The sequence below is a fragment of the Pituophis catenifer genome, unplaced genomic scaffold, assembly GCF_029215685.1.
Source record: "Pituophis catenifer annectens isolate HBS135680 unplaced genomic scaffold, rPitCat1.0.hap2 SCAF_1, whole genome shotgun sequence".
In the NCBI taxonomy this organism is placed as follows: domain Eukaryota; kingdom Metazoa; phylum Chordata; class Lepidosauria; order Squamata; family Colubridae; genus Pituophis; species Pituophis catenifer.
Window position 1 is genome coordinate 57,425,715 of NW_027256881.1, and position 19,089 is coordinate 57,444,803.

Below are 19,089 nucleotides of genomic sequence, written 5' to 3' on the forward strand. Positions count from 1 at the left end.
ATTGCTGTTTTACTTTTATATATATATAAAAAAAAATTCCTGACTTTCAGATTTATCAATGGTCATATATTTTGTTTTCTACAGAATCCAAGTAATCAAAAGTTACTAAAGTTATTGTGGGAATGCTCTGATATTATCATAAGGCTTTGGTTCTTCTTTGTTTCACAATTCTGCTATATTTTGAGCATTAAAAACTACACAACATATTTAAAAGATATTGAGATGGATATACAATTTTGATATTATTTACATGACACTATGGGATAGTCTCACATTTTTAAAAAATCAAGTAAAATATGCTCTCTTTATTTGCAATGCATGGCTACTAAGAATATTAATACTTATTACATATCAACTATTCAATGTTGATCTATGAATTAATGTATTGCCAATCAAATTGTTATGGCCCATCTCATCCTAGGCACTTGTGTTAGATCATTGCCTGCTTAGAACAACATACTCTGAAATAGAACATTTATTCTCAGTAATACTCAAGAATATTATTCAATATTAATTGAGTGAATTATAGAAGTATTCATTGATTAAAAGTTGAAGACTCTTGTGGTCAGATCTCCAGCGCTTCAATCTGAGAGATTTTCTAAAGTCCATTATATTTTCGACTGATAACTATGATATCTGCTTCTGTATGCCCCCTTTACAAAGAATGATGATCTACAGACCATAAACACATCTCAACATAACCACCCATTGTTACTTTAGCAGCAGCACCACTTTATTTATTTATAAAATATCAGTTTCATATCTGATATGTTCTCATTATACACCGCTTAGAGTCACTCTGTGAGTGAGATGGCTGGTCAAATTTAGGGTCAACCTATATCTCACAGAATAATTCTGGGCAGCGTGCAATGAGACCATATCAGCTATTAAGCTGGTAAGAACAAATAATACACTTGATTTTACCCAAATGGCAAGAAATGATACTTACTTGACTTTTGCTGCTTCTGGAAGATGTTGCAGTTCAGACTGTACGTCAAGCACATCTAGGTAATTCTTTTCAAAGATCATTATTAAGTAATGTAATAAGGTAATATTCCTAAGGGAAATGGGTATGAAAGAGACAGGAAACAAAATCAGGGTAAGGGTAATTATATCTGAAAACCTTAAAATGAAATCAAATTCTTAGTCTAACATCCATATTTTTAATATAAAATTGATGTAATAGCTACTTCCCCAGGCTTTTGGGTCAGGCTGAGTAGAGACCTCAATCTGAGGAGCTACAGTATATTTTAACTCTGCTTGCCATTTTATTGTTTTGATAGGGTTTAATGGTAAGTATTGTTTCTTTCTTGGTTTGATTTCTCTTCCCTTTTTGTACACCACCCGAGTCACTTTATCTGACCAGGCAGCCGTGTAAATGCTTTTATTCATTTAATATTTCACATCTTTTGTGCTAAAATGTAAGAGTGAAGAATGTTTTGTCTTCAAATGTGATGTGTATGATGACTGCCAGCACCCTTGACATTCTGGGAGCTGCATTGCAACAACATCTGGTGGACTAGATGTTCCCATCTCTGCCCTGAAGTCTCAAGTGATTATTTGCAAACGACTCAACAACAGAAGCAACACTGTACAAAGTACAGAGGTCTCCCAGCAAAACACCCCAAGCCTCCAAGAAGACTTATTCAATGGCTATATTGTTTTGTTTGTGCATCTAATTCCCAAACGAAGAGTCTTGCATTTGTTCAGGTCCCTGATATGTTTTTAATTTGGGGATGGAAGTTCCTATCTTCTGAACCCCGTTCCCCGGCTGTGAAAGTGGAACAATTTGGAAGAGCAGGAAAGGGGTGCTGACAATTTGGCTTAGAAAAATTATCATTCCTAATAGCCTTCTAGAGAAGCTGATTTCCTTTGTTCTTTTAAAGTAACCCTTTTTGTACTGCAAAAAAAAAACAAAAAACCAATAAGTTCACTCCTAGTGATATGGAAGGATGGCACATAGATTTATGGATGCTCTCAAAATAAAAAACAAAACATTTCTTGTGTCAAGTGTCATTGGATAGAAGGCACTGTAAAACAGCTACAGAGATCATGAACTATCACTAGTTTGGTGTAGCAGCAAAGACAGTTTCAAAAGAAATTTCTGGCTATTTATACAAAGAAAAATACCAGTACTCTGCCTCTTAGATTTGAAATATTTTACCATCCCCTGAAGATGAATTGGGTTTTTTTAAAAAAATTCCTACAAGTGTGCTAAAAAAATTCAGCTTGCAATTGCATGCATACCATTAAATAATTTAATCCTTGCAGAGATTTTTTTTTCAGTTTTAAAAACATTGCTGTCTTTTAATTCTACCTAGAGTAACTATTGTTATTTTTAAGACTAGCAGAAATATCCTTTTGGTACAAAGCTGTTTTCTCTGTTTCAAGCTTGCACCAAAATTAATTATATGGACTGTAACCACTTTTAATGTAAAATCTTTTTCAGATATGCATGCTCAGATATGATGTACAAAATTAATAAGATGTATTTTAATTGTCTTTTGTATTATGAAAACTCCCTTGAAACTTTTTTTTTACTGAAGTACAGTATTGAAGATTTATCATTAGTAAGTGAACCTACTTATCTATGCTAGATTTGGTGTCTGCAATCTTATTCAGGCTGGAAACCTTAAAGCCATATGCATTTCCTCTTTGTCCCTTGTTCATGTAATTGCCAAAGGCCAACACGACCTCCAAAAGCTGCTTCAGGCGCTTGCTGCGGATGAGCTCTCTGGAGGCCAGGAGAATAGCTGAAAAAGACAAGAAGGGCCCTTAGATTGACATACTGGACTGATGATAGTTGAAAGGAGGAATGTAAGGGAGGGATCTCCCTAACAATGCATACTACATTTTTCTAAAGCCAAAGCTCCTCTCTCACTTTTCAACACAGGAAGTGCAATACTGAGCGTGGAAATAGACCACTGAGTGTGTTTGTTTGGATGGTTCTAATTCTGCAGAAAGGCTTTTGGAAGACACAGTAAAAAAAATCACTAAAGAGATTTTGCATTGCATATCAGAATGCATACAGCAAAAGTAGGTAACCTGCCTGTTCCATCCTCAACCCTCTCACTGCTCTTAGGAAATGAGATTGTCAAGGTTAAGGAAGGATTGTGACAAGTTTTTTTCTGCAATAATCTTGATGCATCCCCAGGACTGATAGGCGCCATCCAACCCACCAAGAAACTGGGATCCTGCCAAAGAGCTAGCCATCTCAGACTGTTCAATTCATAACCCAAACTACAGTGGCATCAATTTTCTTCTGCTTAAGCTTGCACAGAATGCTTCAGCGCACAGTGTTCCTTGGGCAGGATGACACCTTCTGATACCTGAAATATGTTACTGTTTGTAAAGAATATAACTTACCTTCCACTTTTGGCTTAGCTTCAGCAAGCCTCTCTGGAAACTTCTTCTTAAAGAATAATGCTTGAAGTCTTTGTTGGTAGTGGTCAATCCTAGAAAGAAAGCAGCAAGAGATCTGAGCTGCATTTCAATAAGTCTTTCAGCAAAACAGAATACCTGTAAGACCAATCGATTTTTATTCAAAGTCCATCTTATTACTAGAACAGAAATCCCTGAATATGAAAAATTCTATCAGCTGCTCTGCCTAGAGACAATGTCTTGCAGACAAGGCTCAATTCTGAATCTCATAACAATCATGCATTTTTATTCCCCTAAAGAAGATATTATGACCCAAAACACTGAGGAAAAAGAGGAGGAAGAAGTTTCCAGTTCAACAAAAGTTAATATTTTCCCAGTACATTTCTAGTATTTTACACAAGGGTCACTCTTAGGCATCACTAACTTGAGTCTCAAGCTTCCAATTCCACTGCACAACATAGCAATTCACACAAGGATAGAGCCCGTTACTCAAATGCATGATAATATTTTTATATAATTTACATAAGAAAAGCAGGTGATTGAATTTCATTGACAAACACAGCTATGTAGTCAATAAGAATTTCTAAACTACAATGATACTATTTGAAATATTGCATTGTATCAGCAGTCGCCATCCTGGTTTTCTCAACTTATTAGATTTAATTTCCATTATTGTGTGTTAGCAAGGTCATAATGTCTAGGAATTATGAGGGCTACATCCCTCTATAAAAAGGTAAAGGAGTCCCTGTGGATTTTATTCTGCTAGTCATTGCTGACTATAGGGGGTGGTGCTCATCTTCATTTCAAGGCCACTGAGCCACCGTCGTCCAAAGACATTTCCGCAGTCATGTGGCCAGCATGACATCACTGAGTGCTGTTACTTTCCCACCTAAGTGGTACCTATTTATCTACTTCCATTTGCATGCTTTTGAACTGCTAGGTGGGCAGGAGCTGGGGTGAAGACAGGAGTTCACCCTGTTGCATAGCACTCAGGTTTTCAGTTTACAAACCCAGTATCTTAAACCACTCAATCACCAGATCACCCCCATATTTTTCTATAGAGAGTGTTAATGTACATTACAATATTCACTCCCTTTCTCTCTCATTCTCCATCACATGCAAACAGACCTAATAATATACATATATGCACCTGCTCATTTCATAGAGGAAACGATCTGCTCGCGCCATGCGATCAATTTCATGCTTATGCTCTTCCAACAGGTCAATATCACTCTTCTCTGGAACAAACTTCAGTAGCTGGAACATCAAAAGTGTTTTTTTTTTAAACAACAACAATACAGACAACATGAAGCAGCCAACCAGACAGGGGGGAGGTTGACAGCATGAAAATGAACTAATAGACTGGTACTGAAAATGCTGCCCTACATCCTGCTATAATAGTATTTTTTGAAACAATTAAAGTGATCTTCCTGAAACGTTTGCTTGGTTCTTTGTCTTCCTACTGGGACTTTGTTACATGGTTCGTAATTCCATGTAGGATTTCTCACTTCCAGCTACTATTTGCTGCGTATCTTGTTGATATTTAATGAAGAACGTCTTTGACACATAAAGCCATTCGGAGTGTAGCACTGTAAGTAAAGTACTAAAAATGTTCTTCCCATTCTTCCTCCAATACAAAGTTCTATCTATTCTCCCCTCCATCCCCTCCAGCACATTTCTAAAATGGCTGCTTCAGAAAGATAATGAACAATGTCGATAGAAACTAGATTTATAGGGTGATCATTCAAAGTTTGAACTCAAAAGACAGCTCATTCAGCAACAGATTCTTTTTTATCTATCTGGTGGGATTAAGGCTTGGCTTCACACATCCAATTGCCGCTTCCAAACTATGCTGGAAGATCAGCCTAGCTTATATGCTTGTATACCAATTCATTAATTATTCCAAGGAGTAGTTTAACTGCTATTGAGACACAGATAAGCTATTGGCACTGGAAGAAGTCCTAGCAGCCACCCAAAAGTGAAAACGACCACAACTGAGCCCAAAATTTATGTGGTTAAATGAGACATTTCTTAAATGAGTTTTGCCCCATTTTATGAACTTTCTTGCCACAGTTGTTAAGTGAATCACCACAGTTGATAACTTAGTAACCCGGTTGTTAGGTGAATCTGGCTTCCTCATTGACTTTGCTTGTCAGAAGATCCCAAATGGTGGTCATATGACCCTGGGACACTGCGACCGTCATAAATGAGTCAGCTGCTAAGCGTCTGAATTCTGATCACAAGGATGCTGCAAAGGTCATAATGTGAAAAACGGTCCTAAGTCACTTTTTCAATGCCGTTGTAACTTTGAACAGTCACTAAACAAACTGTTGTAAGCTGAGGACCAGGGGTGAAATGCTCCCGGATCGGACCGGATCGTCCGGTCCAGTAGCGATCTTGGCCATTAGTTCGGTGATCCAGTAGCGATGGCGGAGCAAAGCTCCGCCCACCCACCCGGGTGTCATTACTTCCTGGCTTTAACTAGGAAGTAATGTGGTTTTTACCTTCTGCGCATGCACAGAAGGTTTTGCGCATGCACAGGTCTGCCCGCACATGTGACACTTCCAACCCGGTAAGGAAGGTAAGTAGATGCTGAGGACTATCTGTAATTAGCCATGTCTGGCCTTCAACCTTGGGAGCAGAAATTTTAAAAGAGCAGTATTATTGGAAAATAGCTGAGTTTCTCTTTAGAAAGTGTAACAGGTAAAGTTAAACACATCACATGCATTAGCCACCATTGAATCCAAGAATACGATCCCTAATGATCGCTTTGCTAAAGGTCCTTGTAGATCATTTTTACTGTGTCTTACTTTACCCCAAAAGAGCTACGTGTACGTGTGTGTACCTACACAGAGGCGAGACTGTGCACTGTTATAGATTTTTAAAAGATGCTCCAGAGAATGGGGATACATAACACCTGTTAGCAATTACTTAAAGTAGCTCAGCTGTTCTTTCCCCCAGGATCACACAACTGCCCTCCAATGCTTGCTTGCACGTGATCCTGGGAAAAGACAAGTTTAAGGAGCTACCGACAGGTGCATTGTTCATGCCTTGGCGTGCTCTGGAGCACTTTTCCCCCTTCAAATTCAAAGCCCCGTTCATTCCTAATACAAATAAGCCGGCCTCATGAATGTACTCCATGCAACAAATGAACAATGGTTTAAGTCACTTTCTCCTGGAATACTTAGTGATTTAAAAACGTTAATGCCCATTCTTTTATTGTCTTTGCAATTCCTAAGGCAATCGAATAGGACTCTAGAGATTATAGTAGTAAATTGGGATACATTTAAGACAGCGTAGAATTTCAAGTGGTCAAGATTACAACAGCAAATTAACAGGAGAGATAAAATACTTATGAATGCATCCACCCACCCTCCCCCAGACAAGACATCTGAGGAATGGAAAAGGGACTAATAACTAATGTTGTAAAAATTGCAAAAAAAAATACATTTTAAAATAAACCCAGGCTTCTCTAATAACTCTGCTGTTTTTGTGAAATATCAATAGTCTCTCTTAGGCTTCTACACACTATACTATTCCTCCTCCCTTCTTTCTTTCTCCCAGATTTTAAAAATCTCTTTTTCCTTGCTATTTTTCATGTTCAGGACCAATAACTCTTCACCTAAAGTACAAGGACATTAGTAACAATCTACTGACACCATTATTATACTCCTCAACCCAACGGCAATGAGGAACTGTGGAGGGGAAAAAATCTGAAAGTAATCTGATCATCATGCTGGCATGTTGATACAAATTGCTTGCTGAGATGTAATCTAATGAGAAAAGGAACACACTCTCCGTTTACCACTGACATCAGTGTTTAAGTAACTAAGTTTTTTCACCTGCTCCAACATATCTTTCGCCAGATCTTCTTCTTCATCCATTTTCAAAATTGCCTGCCGAATTTCTTCATTAGATAGCTTCAACCTGTAATAATATCATAACACTCTAAATACTTTGCTCACACAATTAATTTAGGCATATATAAAATTTCACTAAGGATATCCCAAAGGTGCTTTTCCGAAAGACAACTGGACCTTGCTTTTTTCCTTGAAAATGTTTCGCTTCGGTTCAGTTCTGAACAGAAAAAGCTTCTTGGATGAGAAGTGCAATGTTTTCAAGGAAAAAAACCCAAGAAAGACCAGTTGTCTTTTGGAAAAGCACCTTTGGGGCAACTATGATCTGGATGATTGAGAATTTCCATAGACCTTCAGTGAGGATCTGTTGCAAGATCTTCCTTTATATCCATAAAGATATGAACAAATGAAAGATCACAAAGAAGATTGTTAAAGCAAAATGATTGATTATGGTTACATTCAGGGCAACCTCTAAGTGGTAAATCAGAATATATTATGTTCTTTGAATAAAACATGTACATCAGAGTAACTTTCCATTAATGACTTGTCATGCAGAAAAGCCTTAGGGATTCTCTTCAAGGTTGACTCTTCAAGGTTGACTCAGCCTTCCATCCTTTCGAGGTAGGTAAAATGAGGACCCAGATTGTGGGGGCAATAAACTGACTTTGTATAAAAAAGAACACCGCTTGGGGGGGACAAAAGCCCTACTAAGCAGGTATATACAAAAGTATGAAGGCTATTGCTTAATGCATTGTAAGCCGCCCTGAGTCTCCAGAGAAGGGCGGCATATAAATCGAACCAATAAATAAATAAATAAATAAATAAATAAATAAATAAATAAATAAATAAATAAATAAATAAATAAATAAGAAACTTTTACACTTTTGCAATTGACCAAGGAAGAAAAACATAATTCACAATTATGGAAAAATTCAAAACTTGATTTCTAGCATACAACAGAAAGAGGCAAGGGAAGCAAAAGGGAGGAAATTGTGATCAATAATTGTCAAGTATAAGCTTTCTATTATATTTTACAGTTTTTGACATAAATATTTTGATATTTGTTATATTTTATGACTGTGAATGTTTTTTATTGTTAATTCATATTTATTACACCATAAATACACAGCAAAAAAAATTAACTCATGTCTCCAAATGACATCCTACCACACTATATGACTTAACGCAAATATATTACAATACAAAATAACCCACATATACTACAGTATAAAATAAAGAGACATTACAGGTAGTCCCCAACTTATGACTGTAACTGAGCCCAGAATTATGATTGTAGGTAAGGCATCATTTGACCAGATCCCGTTTTTCAACACTTTTTGTGGTGGTTGTTAAGCAAATGCTGTGGTTGTTAAGCTAACACTGTGGTCATTAAGCAAATTTATTTTTTCTAGTGGACATTTTTTTTTTACCAGAAACCAGAAGTAAACTACCCAAAAAGTCAAACTGTGGTCACATGGCCACAGGATGCGGCAAATGACCATAAAGGTGAGCTGGTTGCCAATAGCCCAAAATGCAATCGCATGACTGTGTGCATGCGTGCATGTGTGTATGTCTGCATACACAGCCATCATAACTTCAAAACCAGGTTGTAAGTAGTTCTGAGGAGGTCTGTCATAACTCTGGATGGTCTAATCAGTTGTAAAGTTAGGAGCTGCCTCTATAATGAAGAAGTGACCAATGAGAATTAGGCCTTTACTTTTTAAAAATATTTTTTTGGGGGGTCTCTTCCCTCCAGGCATTTAACAACAAAATAAGGGATTTGTTTATTTGGCGGATTAAATCCTGACAGCTTACTAAATTTGAAGAGCAGAATCATAATAAGATATACCCATCTGTCTTACTGAGGATATTAAGCACTGGATTCTAATTATGTAATTGTGCATTAAATATCAGCACTTCAGGGAACCTTTTCTAATGGCCCATCATTTTCAAATAAACACACAGAATTCATATTTATTGGACAATAGTTCCTCTTTGTATATGGAAACAGATAACACTCATCCTTCCAACTGGCACTGGTTTAAGCAAAGAAGCCAAAAACTGAAGAGGCCATGGAGAACGAATTAGCTTTTTCCTTCCCAAGACAAGTTTCCTGTAATTCAGATTTCAGAACCGTGAAGCAAGACACACAAAGAAATTTGCACTGTTCCTGGCCAGGGGAGCTATACCTGAAGTCTCATTAAGTTTTTAATGTCCAAGTACGAGAGCTTGGCACCTTTTTGATGGTATGATTCTCTTGAAGCATGATTTAAAATGCTCAAAGGAGATGGCGTTAAATCCAAGAAATGCATATGCAGCTGCCTTTGCCCAGCCACTAATAAAGAAACATCTGGCTCAAGTGGCACGTCCCTCTCTCACAGGGGCCTGCCAGGCCCCATGTTAAGAGACAACTCAATGAGGCTACTGTAAGGCCTATATAAAGCCTGTGGTGCATCTGAATGATCACTGCAGATACTGTTAAGCTGCACTTGAGGCTAGCTAGATGAGCAAGCAATTGCTTACAGAACAGTCTCACTACAGTCAGCAAGCCACATGGCCACAAATGTGCTATTCACACAGAGTTTGAAAGCAGACAAGCAACTGGGCCAACGGATTGTTAGTGAAGTATTCTCATTGTTGTCGTTGTTTTTCCAATACTTCTGACTAACCATGCAGTGGATCTTAAAATAGGCAACAGTAACATAAAGCAGATGTGCCGAGCTTTAAGCAAAAACAGGTGAACCGATTGAACAGAAACCTTGACCAGATCCCTAAAATCTTTCCACTCAAGGCAGAAGGAAGATGACTACTTGAAGTGGGGGGGGGATTTGTTGCAATGCAGACACCACATTAAAATGTGATTATGGCCAGAAGAGACACAGTAAATAAGTCATATCTCATTGCTGGATATGTATCATCAGTAATTTTCATACCGGTCTTGTAAGAGCCAAACCTAAATTTCTCCCACTGGCATAAAAACTGACAAACCCCAGACTGCATGCATAATTTAACCACTGCCAGGTCTGTTTTATATTTGTTTACAGAAGACCCCCACAAAGACTGTAATGGAATGATAACTAAGCTAAGCAATTCTACTGACATGTGAAGATAGAACAGAACCGAGTACAATTGCAATGGACACTTCTGCATTTTGAGTGCAAAGAGAGCTTTTGGCAAGAAGACACACATGTTCTCCGAGGACAAAGATTAGGAAAGGCAGGGAGGCTTACCTATAGAGATCAGAGGAAATGACTGCAATCACAGTCCTAACTGGGCCTAAGCTTTACTTGTTATCCAAGAGTGCTATGAGTGGGAAGAGAGAAAATCCATTATTACTGCTTTCTACATTCCCTTTCCCAATGGCTCCCCTTCTCCTTCTCAGTACAAGGATGTGTAGGATGATTCTAAGGTTATTTAGCTGAGCGAGAATCTAGGATCTCTCTTTAGATTCTTGTGCTTTCTGAGGAATACAGTATTCAAGAGCACTGGGGCATTCTTTGGGCGTTAAAACAACACAGAGTATATGTAACATATGATGTATGGGTGTGAGAGTTGGACATTAAGAAGGGCTGATCAAAGAAGAATTGACATCTTTGAACTGTGGTGCTGGCGTAAATTATTGTGTCTACCACAAACAGCCAGAGATGCTGAACCGTACAAAACCAGAAACATCACCAGAAGCCAAAATCACAAGACTATGTCTGATTTACTTTGACCATATCATATGTGCAAATTCATTGGAGAAGTCTATGATGCTAGGAATGGTTAGTGCATCAAGAAGAAGGGGCAAGCAAAGAACTCATTGGCTTCATACCATCAAATCTGAAACGATGATGAACATCCAACAATTGAAAGAAATTGTGCTTGACAGGGTAGCCTTGGAGAGCACTTGCCTATAAAATCTCCAAGAGCCGGACACAACTGAACGGTTAAAATTACTATTATATGTAACAACTAGTACTAGCATCTGGTTGCATTTTTTTTCTCCATATTTATTGTGTCAAATAGATTATGATCCTACAAAAAGAAGCTGTCTTGTCTCGTAGTTTCTGTTTAGTGTTTAAAAAGAAAACTGGAATGGAAAGGGGGGTAGTTGTGTAAGTCAGCTTCCTCTAAGGAAACAGCTCAAGCTGTATTTTACAACGGCAACACTTTAACAGTATAGTCATTTTATAGTGAAGATAATTTATCCCAATCACATGCAGCTTGGCAAGGAAAGTCTGTATGGTGAACAACTGACAGTTTTTTATTTTTTAATAAAGAAAGAAAAAAATATCTTAGCAAATTGCTGAGATACAATTATTTACACATTTTTATTTGCACTGAAAAATGTATTTGAAAAATTCTCTCTAGTTGTGTATAACCACAGCATATTTTCAAAACACATGTAAATTATAGGGCTCTTTCAATTAATATTCAAGAAATACTACATTTTGCTGGATTTATGTATCATATTATATGCAATATGATATCCAGTTTAGTAAAAAAAAAAAACTTTAGTCAGGCTAAAAAATGCTCTACGACTAAATAGAATTAAGTGCAATTCATCCATAACCATATACTGTATTATTACAATCTTAAACTATGCTGGAATATGGTTCACAGTAATAAGATATCTCCCAAACCAGTTATGTTAATCGATCTAGTTATATTTCAAGCCGTTGAATTTTTTTTGTTTGAACTTTTGTATAAATAAAGATAACATAGTACCAGATGGACTCATCAGAAGCATACTGGACAAACAGAAGAAGCATTTTACAATTATTTAAAGGAGAAAACAGAAGGCAGGAAAGGAGCCTTATGCAATTGTCCCGTCCAAGTTTTTATAGCTGAGGTACAACATTTCTGTCTGTTAATCATATCTATATATGTTCCTAAAGACTGGCATAATGGTAGGAGAAATATTTATTTATTAAATTTATATGCCACCCATCTCATGGCTGAAGTGATTAACAGAAGTCAGAAATATTTCTTTTCACACAGGAATACGGATATCCAAATCTCGAAGAAAGAATTAAAGTATATGATAATCATTTCTAACATGGCCCTTACCACTTTCCTTGATCTTATTTCTCACCTAATTGTCTTTATAATCCAGACATCGTTACACTCCTATTACCACCAATTTAATAAAATCAAGTTATTTATTGCTTGGCAAGAAAAGGAAAGATGGAAAGAAAAGACTTTACTCTGAATTTAATGGGCAAAACTGCTGCATTTAATTATTTTCTTTTACAGGCAGATTCTTTTACTTTTCTCTGTAAAGATGGCCATTGGTTTATTTTATTTTAACCAAATTAAGTGAAAATTGTCACTATTCTTAAACTTCCTTGCCCCTAGAAAGAAAGAAAAGTTTTATTTTATTTTAACCTCCAAAGTTCTACTCTTTTTTCTCCTGTAATTTAGTGTTTCCAGATATGTTTCAAATGTAAATTAGGTTCTACACAGTTTTAATTTAATTATGTAATTTAACAGATTTGTTGTGGCCATCCACCCAAGACTGGGAAAGGAACTTCTAGTTCAAGGGTGTAAAACTCAAGCCCCATGGGCCGAATCTGGCCCTCAATGTGGTCAAATCTGGCTGTGGGACCATCCTGGTCTACCTAATGTGAAGAGGAAAAAATCAGGCCAGTGTGGCTTTGGCCTGGTCTACCCAGTACGAAGAGGAAAGATCAGGCCAATGTCCCTTCGGCCCGGTCTACCCAATGCGAAGAGGAAACATCAGGCCAGTGTGGCTTCAGCCCAGTCTACCCAATGCGAAGAGGAAACATGCCAGCATTTTGGGGAGTGGCATCAAGCTGCCCATGCCCACCCAGTTGGCCACACTCACCCAGTCGGCCACACCCATCCAGTCAGCCATGTCCACCTGCCCCCCCAAGGTCAACCACAGCCCTGATGTGGGCCTCAATAAATTTGAGTTTGATGCCCCTGTTCTAGATGTTATCAACACAGTTTGGTGTTGTGGCTAAGGTGTTGTCTTAGAAACCAAACGACTATGAGTTCTAGTCCTAGTCCCACTTTAGGTATGAAAGCCAGCTGGCTGACTTTGGGCCAGTCACTCTTTCTCAGTCCAACTCACTTCACAAGGTTACTATTGTGGGGAAAATAGGAGGAGGAAGGGGCAATAGATATGTTCACCACCTTGAGTTACTTATAAAGTAATAAAGATGGGATACAAATCTAATAAATAAATTCACAATGTAATTGGGACTGATAATATCAAAGACATGAAAAATTGTAATACATAACAACATTCCATGAAAAATCCTTCGTAAGATGATATGGATACCTAAGAGGCAGAAAGCTCTGGAAAGTGCAGCAATATTAATTCAGAAGAGAAATTCGACATTAAGGGAGATCCTCTACCTTCCTCTGATGATAGAGAGAAGGTTTTATAGTCTAATGTACAGCCAACATTCTGCAATTTATATTCCAGCACATCTGGAAAACTCCAGGCTAATGAAAAGTCTCATCACTTTTTCAGAACTATCAACAGGATAGTGTCACAAACTCACCATGACCTTAAAACTGGAATTACATATATAAAAAAATTTAAATTGAAAAAATCATGAGATGTAGTTTTCCAGAATCTATACCATTCAGTTTCTCACAATGGAAGAATTCTTTCTGGATACTTTCTCATCCTTGCATTATTATTTTTTTTTAAAGTCTAAAATTAGAAGAGAAGATCATAATCTGGCCTTCCTTCTGACAAATTATTTCCCCAACTTCAGATATATTGAAAAAAGGATCAAAATCAAAGTTCCAAGTATTTTGAGAGTCATCTTCTGAAATTTATTTTTGATGAGAGAGCATTTTATTTTCCATTAACCACTTCCAACTACAACTAATAAAAAGACATTAAAATATTGGCAAAATAATATTTGAAATCTGGCAAATCATGCCCTGGCACTAAAATCAGGATATTTTAGGTACTAATCCCTGAAGTTATAGGTTACCATAGACACAGCAAAATGCACATGCAGAAAAAAAAACACTGAAAAAATCAAAGGGCAAAAAAAAAAAAAAGTATACTATTTCTAATTGCTTTCTTGGCACCTGAATTATTTCTTTCTTTTAGCAGTCCATATACTGAATTTACAAATATGCACACATAAACATGATCAATGCCAGTTTGCTTATTGTAATCTCTAGCCAGCACAACTTCTATCCATTCCCATAAATCACTTAAAAACTCCAAAGGAAAATTGGGGAAAGAAACCAAATGGCCTTTTTTAAATGCATTCCTTGCGCTCCCAATTTGATATAGCTCAGTTAATCTTACAGAGAGACACAGAATTATAACTGAAGTTGACAGATTGCAGAAAGGGGATCACTGTCCATGGGGCAAGTAAATGAATCACATCACAATTATTCAACAAAACCTTCACTATTTTCTTCTCCTAAATACTTCCTGTTCCAGACTACTTGTGAATGACTAAGCAAAGAGTCAGAGGAATAAGAATATAGACACTGAGAAAGGGCACAAAATGCCATTGAGGATTCAAGGGACTTTTTTTTAGGAGAAAACCCATTGGTATTTTATTTTTCTCATGCTATAGGGAAAAAAAGACGAAGAAAACCCCAGATATAGAAAAAATAGCAATAGCCTAGACTAGGGTATTAATAATTTAACATTTAACCATGTGGAGAAGGGTAAGGGACTACTAGGTAAGAAGGAAAATATTGTTAAGTGTTTAAAGATGGGTAAGCTAAGTGTTTTTAAACACATTGCTTAAAAGTGTTGTTCAATCCATTATGTTTTTAAAACATACGGCATGTCCTATCTTTAACTAGAATACTTACTTTAGAAACATCTCTCCTTCCCTTTCTTTCTGAAACTATCTATTAACAGAAATTCTGTGAAAAAAATATTGGAAGAAAAACACTTATTTGTATATGGAGAATGCTCAGCCGCCTCTTTTTCAAAACAGAACAATTAATTCTCAAAAATAATGGAAAAATAAGAAGGGAGGACATATCATTGTTCAGAGTGGGTGGAAAAGGGTAATTTTACAAGATTCTCCAATCTAGAGCTTTTGGAATGTGGTGGTCTCAAGTCACGATTAATGGTCAAGCTAACTGGGAAGCTATGGAAAATTAAAGTCAATCATTATAAGTCCAGTATATTTGAAATGCAATAGATCAGGCACTAAAAAATTGCTAGTGGATCTGATAGTTTGTACACAACCAATATACATTTTTTAAGAAAAAACATTTTAGATAAGCTTCTGTGGTACTGGCAGCTCCAAGATGCATCTCCAACACAGTTTTAGGCTCAAAGCAGAAAAATCAAAATAAATGGGCATGAGTTGAAGATAACAGTTTTCCCTAATGGCCTAGTTCTGTGAATTTTGAAGGATGACCACCACTCACCATGCATATTAGCAGTGAATTTGGTTTTGACTAGGCAAAAAAAAAGAAAGAAAGAAAGTCCTTCAAAGGCTGAATGATATTGAATACCAAAATCAAGTTAGCATCCTTTCCTGGAACATCCTGACAGTGAAAAACACATGGGAATCTGCAAGCTAGTGATACACATTAACCCTCCCTAGATTATAGAAGGACTTTAGAGGGCCAGGCATAATCAGGGGTGGGTTCTACTTACCTTTATTACTGGTTAGCAACAGGATTGCGTGCATGTGTGAGCATAGCAAGCACATGTGCCGAGCTTCTACGCATACACAGATCGTCTATGATGACATCCGGGGCGGTGGCCAGAGCCTCCCACAGGTTTTACTAACTGGGGACAACCCACCACTGGGCATAATGTCCTCTGGTTGGCTTTATTGCAGGGCAAATTCATCAAAACTCCACTAACAAAACACATCTGCCCCATATATGACACTGGGAAAATAGAAACCGTTCAACACAAATTACTTTGCTGTAAATTTTACAGGGATCTGTGAAAGATTACATACTAACAGTATGGCAACATCTCTGAAGAAGGACACTTTCAGACTCCAATCTTGCTAATATTAACATTGGAGCCAAATTTTGTGTGGCTGCAGTAAAAATGCAGCAACAGATAATTCAGATTTGCCAGTTTGGACTTGTATTACTAATTTCAATTTATTAATTTTATAATTTTATCTCTCTTTTTTGTTTGATTTTTGTTTGTCTTTTTTTTTTTTTTTTGATCATCATAACTTTGGTTTGGTTTGATTTAATTTGAACCAACTATGGAGAAAACAGGACAAGTCTGAAACAATTTTGGAATTACAGATAATTAAGATGTTATTCTTTTGGCTAATAACTTGCATTGAGCAAAAGAGGATTTAGGGAAAAGGGTGACATGCTTGTTAACATTGCTGATGTCTGCCAAGTAATGTCTTGTTTGATGCCAAGCCAAAATCAAACTTTGCTTGACTTGCCTTCTAGCCTTTAGATATTCCTTTGACTGCCAAAAAAAAAAGAGGCATGTCTTTTTGGAGAGTAAAGATGAGCACATGGCTTACTGATAGAAATTTTAGACATGATAGTTCCACACAGGATTCTTGATTTAATTAAAGACTGCAGTATGCAATGACTGAAGGTAAGATCATGAATCTGAGCAGTAGAAAATTAAAAAGGGGGAAGAAGTGACTCATGTTGGATGTTTACTCCTTTAAGCAATAGTATCTACCTTCAATGCATTTTATACATGCGGTGCTGACCTTCCTCAGCTTTTCAGTTTTATTTTATTCTCTGGAATGAAGAAAAATAAATTGTGGAGGAGGCTAAAACTGAACAGGATATCTTGACTTGCTTCACATTTTAAGTCTACTGTTTGAATCCATCCTGAAATTCTATGTGCATTCCATACTAAAATGCTAGACATTACAGCATCTGAGGTTTCAGCATATGCATTTGCATAAATATAAAAATCTGATTTATATTTCTATCAAAAGCACATGGTATAAGAATAATGTGAGGCTTAGTATAATATTGAGATTGAAGCACTTCTCATTTTACATGTTTATATCTTATTAATTACAATATATACATACAGAGGCATATATAGGAATAAACAAAACGTTGTCCTGTCTGTATTGTTCATCTTTGGAGGTTGCAACAGTAAACTATTAGAGCTATCAAATGTTTTGGATTTAAGTCCAAAAGGTACCCAAAAGATATTTCAGAGATCACGGGGGGGGGGGGGGGGCTCAAACACTATACTTGTCTACAACTCTTCAAAGTAGCTACACTTTTTTCTATACTGTGCAACAGCTGCAGAGTGCAGTCACATGATGCAGCTATCTTAAAAAATGTACAGGCAGATATTATACGCCCTGAGCTTTTGATGGAACAAAACTGTACATCGATCAATGAATCATGTTTTTTCCTAGAATATTCAGTTTAATTTCCCATTCCTCCTGGTTAATATTTCATCCTCTAAGAATCAGCAAGAATTTCATGTGCACTAAGCATTCCCAAATAGTCTTACAAAAATTTAACTATACTCTCTTAGGGTTTTATTTCTTTCCTTTTTCTCCTGTTACAGACAGTTCTGATGTGGGGCATCAGCCCCTTGAGTTAGGTAAGGTTAGGAAACAGACACCACTACTAAAATTCTATTTAGGATATAATAGCAAAATACTCTCTGAGTATCCTGAGATTTTCGCAATTGTTTTTCTGGAGAAAAAAAATCCATTTGTAATATAATTCAAAGTAAACTTTTCTTACAACTGATCATCTTACAAACTGACAAGTTAAGGCTAGAGTTTGTGAATTCTAGTCCTGCTTTAGGCATTCAGTCAACTGGATGCACCTTGGGTCAACCACATTCTCTGACTTCTAGGAAGCAGGCAATAGCAAATCACTTATGAAATCTGGCCAAGAAAACTGCAGGAGACTCTCCACTCCACTCAAAGGTACACACTCAAAGAAAACCCCTGACTACAGTTCTTAATTGTTAATATATCCCCCAATTTATTATTGAAAGTTGGTTGACTCAAGAACTGTACAATTAAACTTTCAAGAATCTATTTGAGGTTGAAATAAAATATTTTGCGTACAAAATTATGCACCTTGCATTTTAAGCATATGTCAGTAAGTTGCTTGTATCCTAGTTGGTGGGATGTAGGTAACAATATGTTAACTTGCCTAATAGTCTCTTACAGATCCCAGGTTGCTTGGAATATCAGAGACACGTATGGGGTAAAACTAAGCTTTAATTGCTTTTATGATATGTTGGGCAAAATGAGTGGTGCTATCTTTATGGTAAACATTTGCAGAGGTTGATTTGGGCTGGTAATTGTTCTTATTAAAAATGTTATGTGAAAAACATGATTGATCAAGTCCATAGTGGGTAATGGAGGTCAATATCCATTAGATAACGAATGTAGCATATGGAAAACTATGACTTTGAACATAAAGAGAAATAAAGGCTAAAAAGCACCACTAAGCAAATGGAATGAAATAAGAAAATAGCTAAGTTCTATGAAACTAAGAATTGTATTCTTATTGAGTGCATGTACTCATATTGATGAATATAATTAGTGAAAGGAAACTATAGGTCAGTGATGGCTAACTTTTTTGCCGTTGTGTGCCAAAAGCGGGGGGAGCGTGGGGGCCTCATGCATATGCGTGCCCACAACCATAATTCAATGTGCACCACCTCCCTGTGCATTCGCACATGACCCTCCCCCCATGCTCCCCACGCTTTTGGCACATGATGGCATGGTGGGCCAGGTAGGCCTGTTTTTTGTGCTCCCCAGGTTCCAGAGGCTTGCTTGGAGCCTGGGGACGGCAAAAAAAGTCTTCCCCATGCCCCCGGAGGCCCTCTGGAGGCCAGAAACAGCTGGAAGGCCCGAAAATTAGCTGGCCAGCGCATGCATGTGCACTGGAGCTAAGCTAGGGCAACAGTCGC

General features: G+C 37.2%; 1 protein-coding gene and 1 pseudogene across 2 annotated transcripts in view; both read right to left on the reverse strand.

Annotated features, from left to right (window-relative positions):
* The window catches only part of DAAM2 (dishevelled associated activator of morphogenesis 2), a 161,430-nt gene that overhangs the window by 21,216 nt on the left and 121,125 nt on the right, over nt 1-19,089 (reverse strand). For both annotated transcript variants that reach the window (XM_070932454.1, XM_070932453.1), the window contains 5 exons: nt 7,224-7,308; nt 4,532-4,638; nt 3,367-3,455; nt 2,585-2,753; nt 950-1,057 (listed from right to left, as the gene is read on the reverse strand). In XM_070932454.1, coding sequence (XP_070788555.1) covers nt 950-1,057; nt 2,585-2,753; nt 3,367-3,455; nt 4,532-4,638; nt 7,224-7,308 — 558 coding nt within the window. The remainder of the gene's footprint in view (nt 1-949; nt 1,058-2,584; nt 2,754-3,366; nt 3,456-4,531; nt 4,639-7,223; nt 7,309-19,089) is intronic.
* On the reverse strand, nt 767-943 carry LOC139309168 (U2 spliceosomal RNA; annotated as a pseudogene).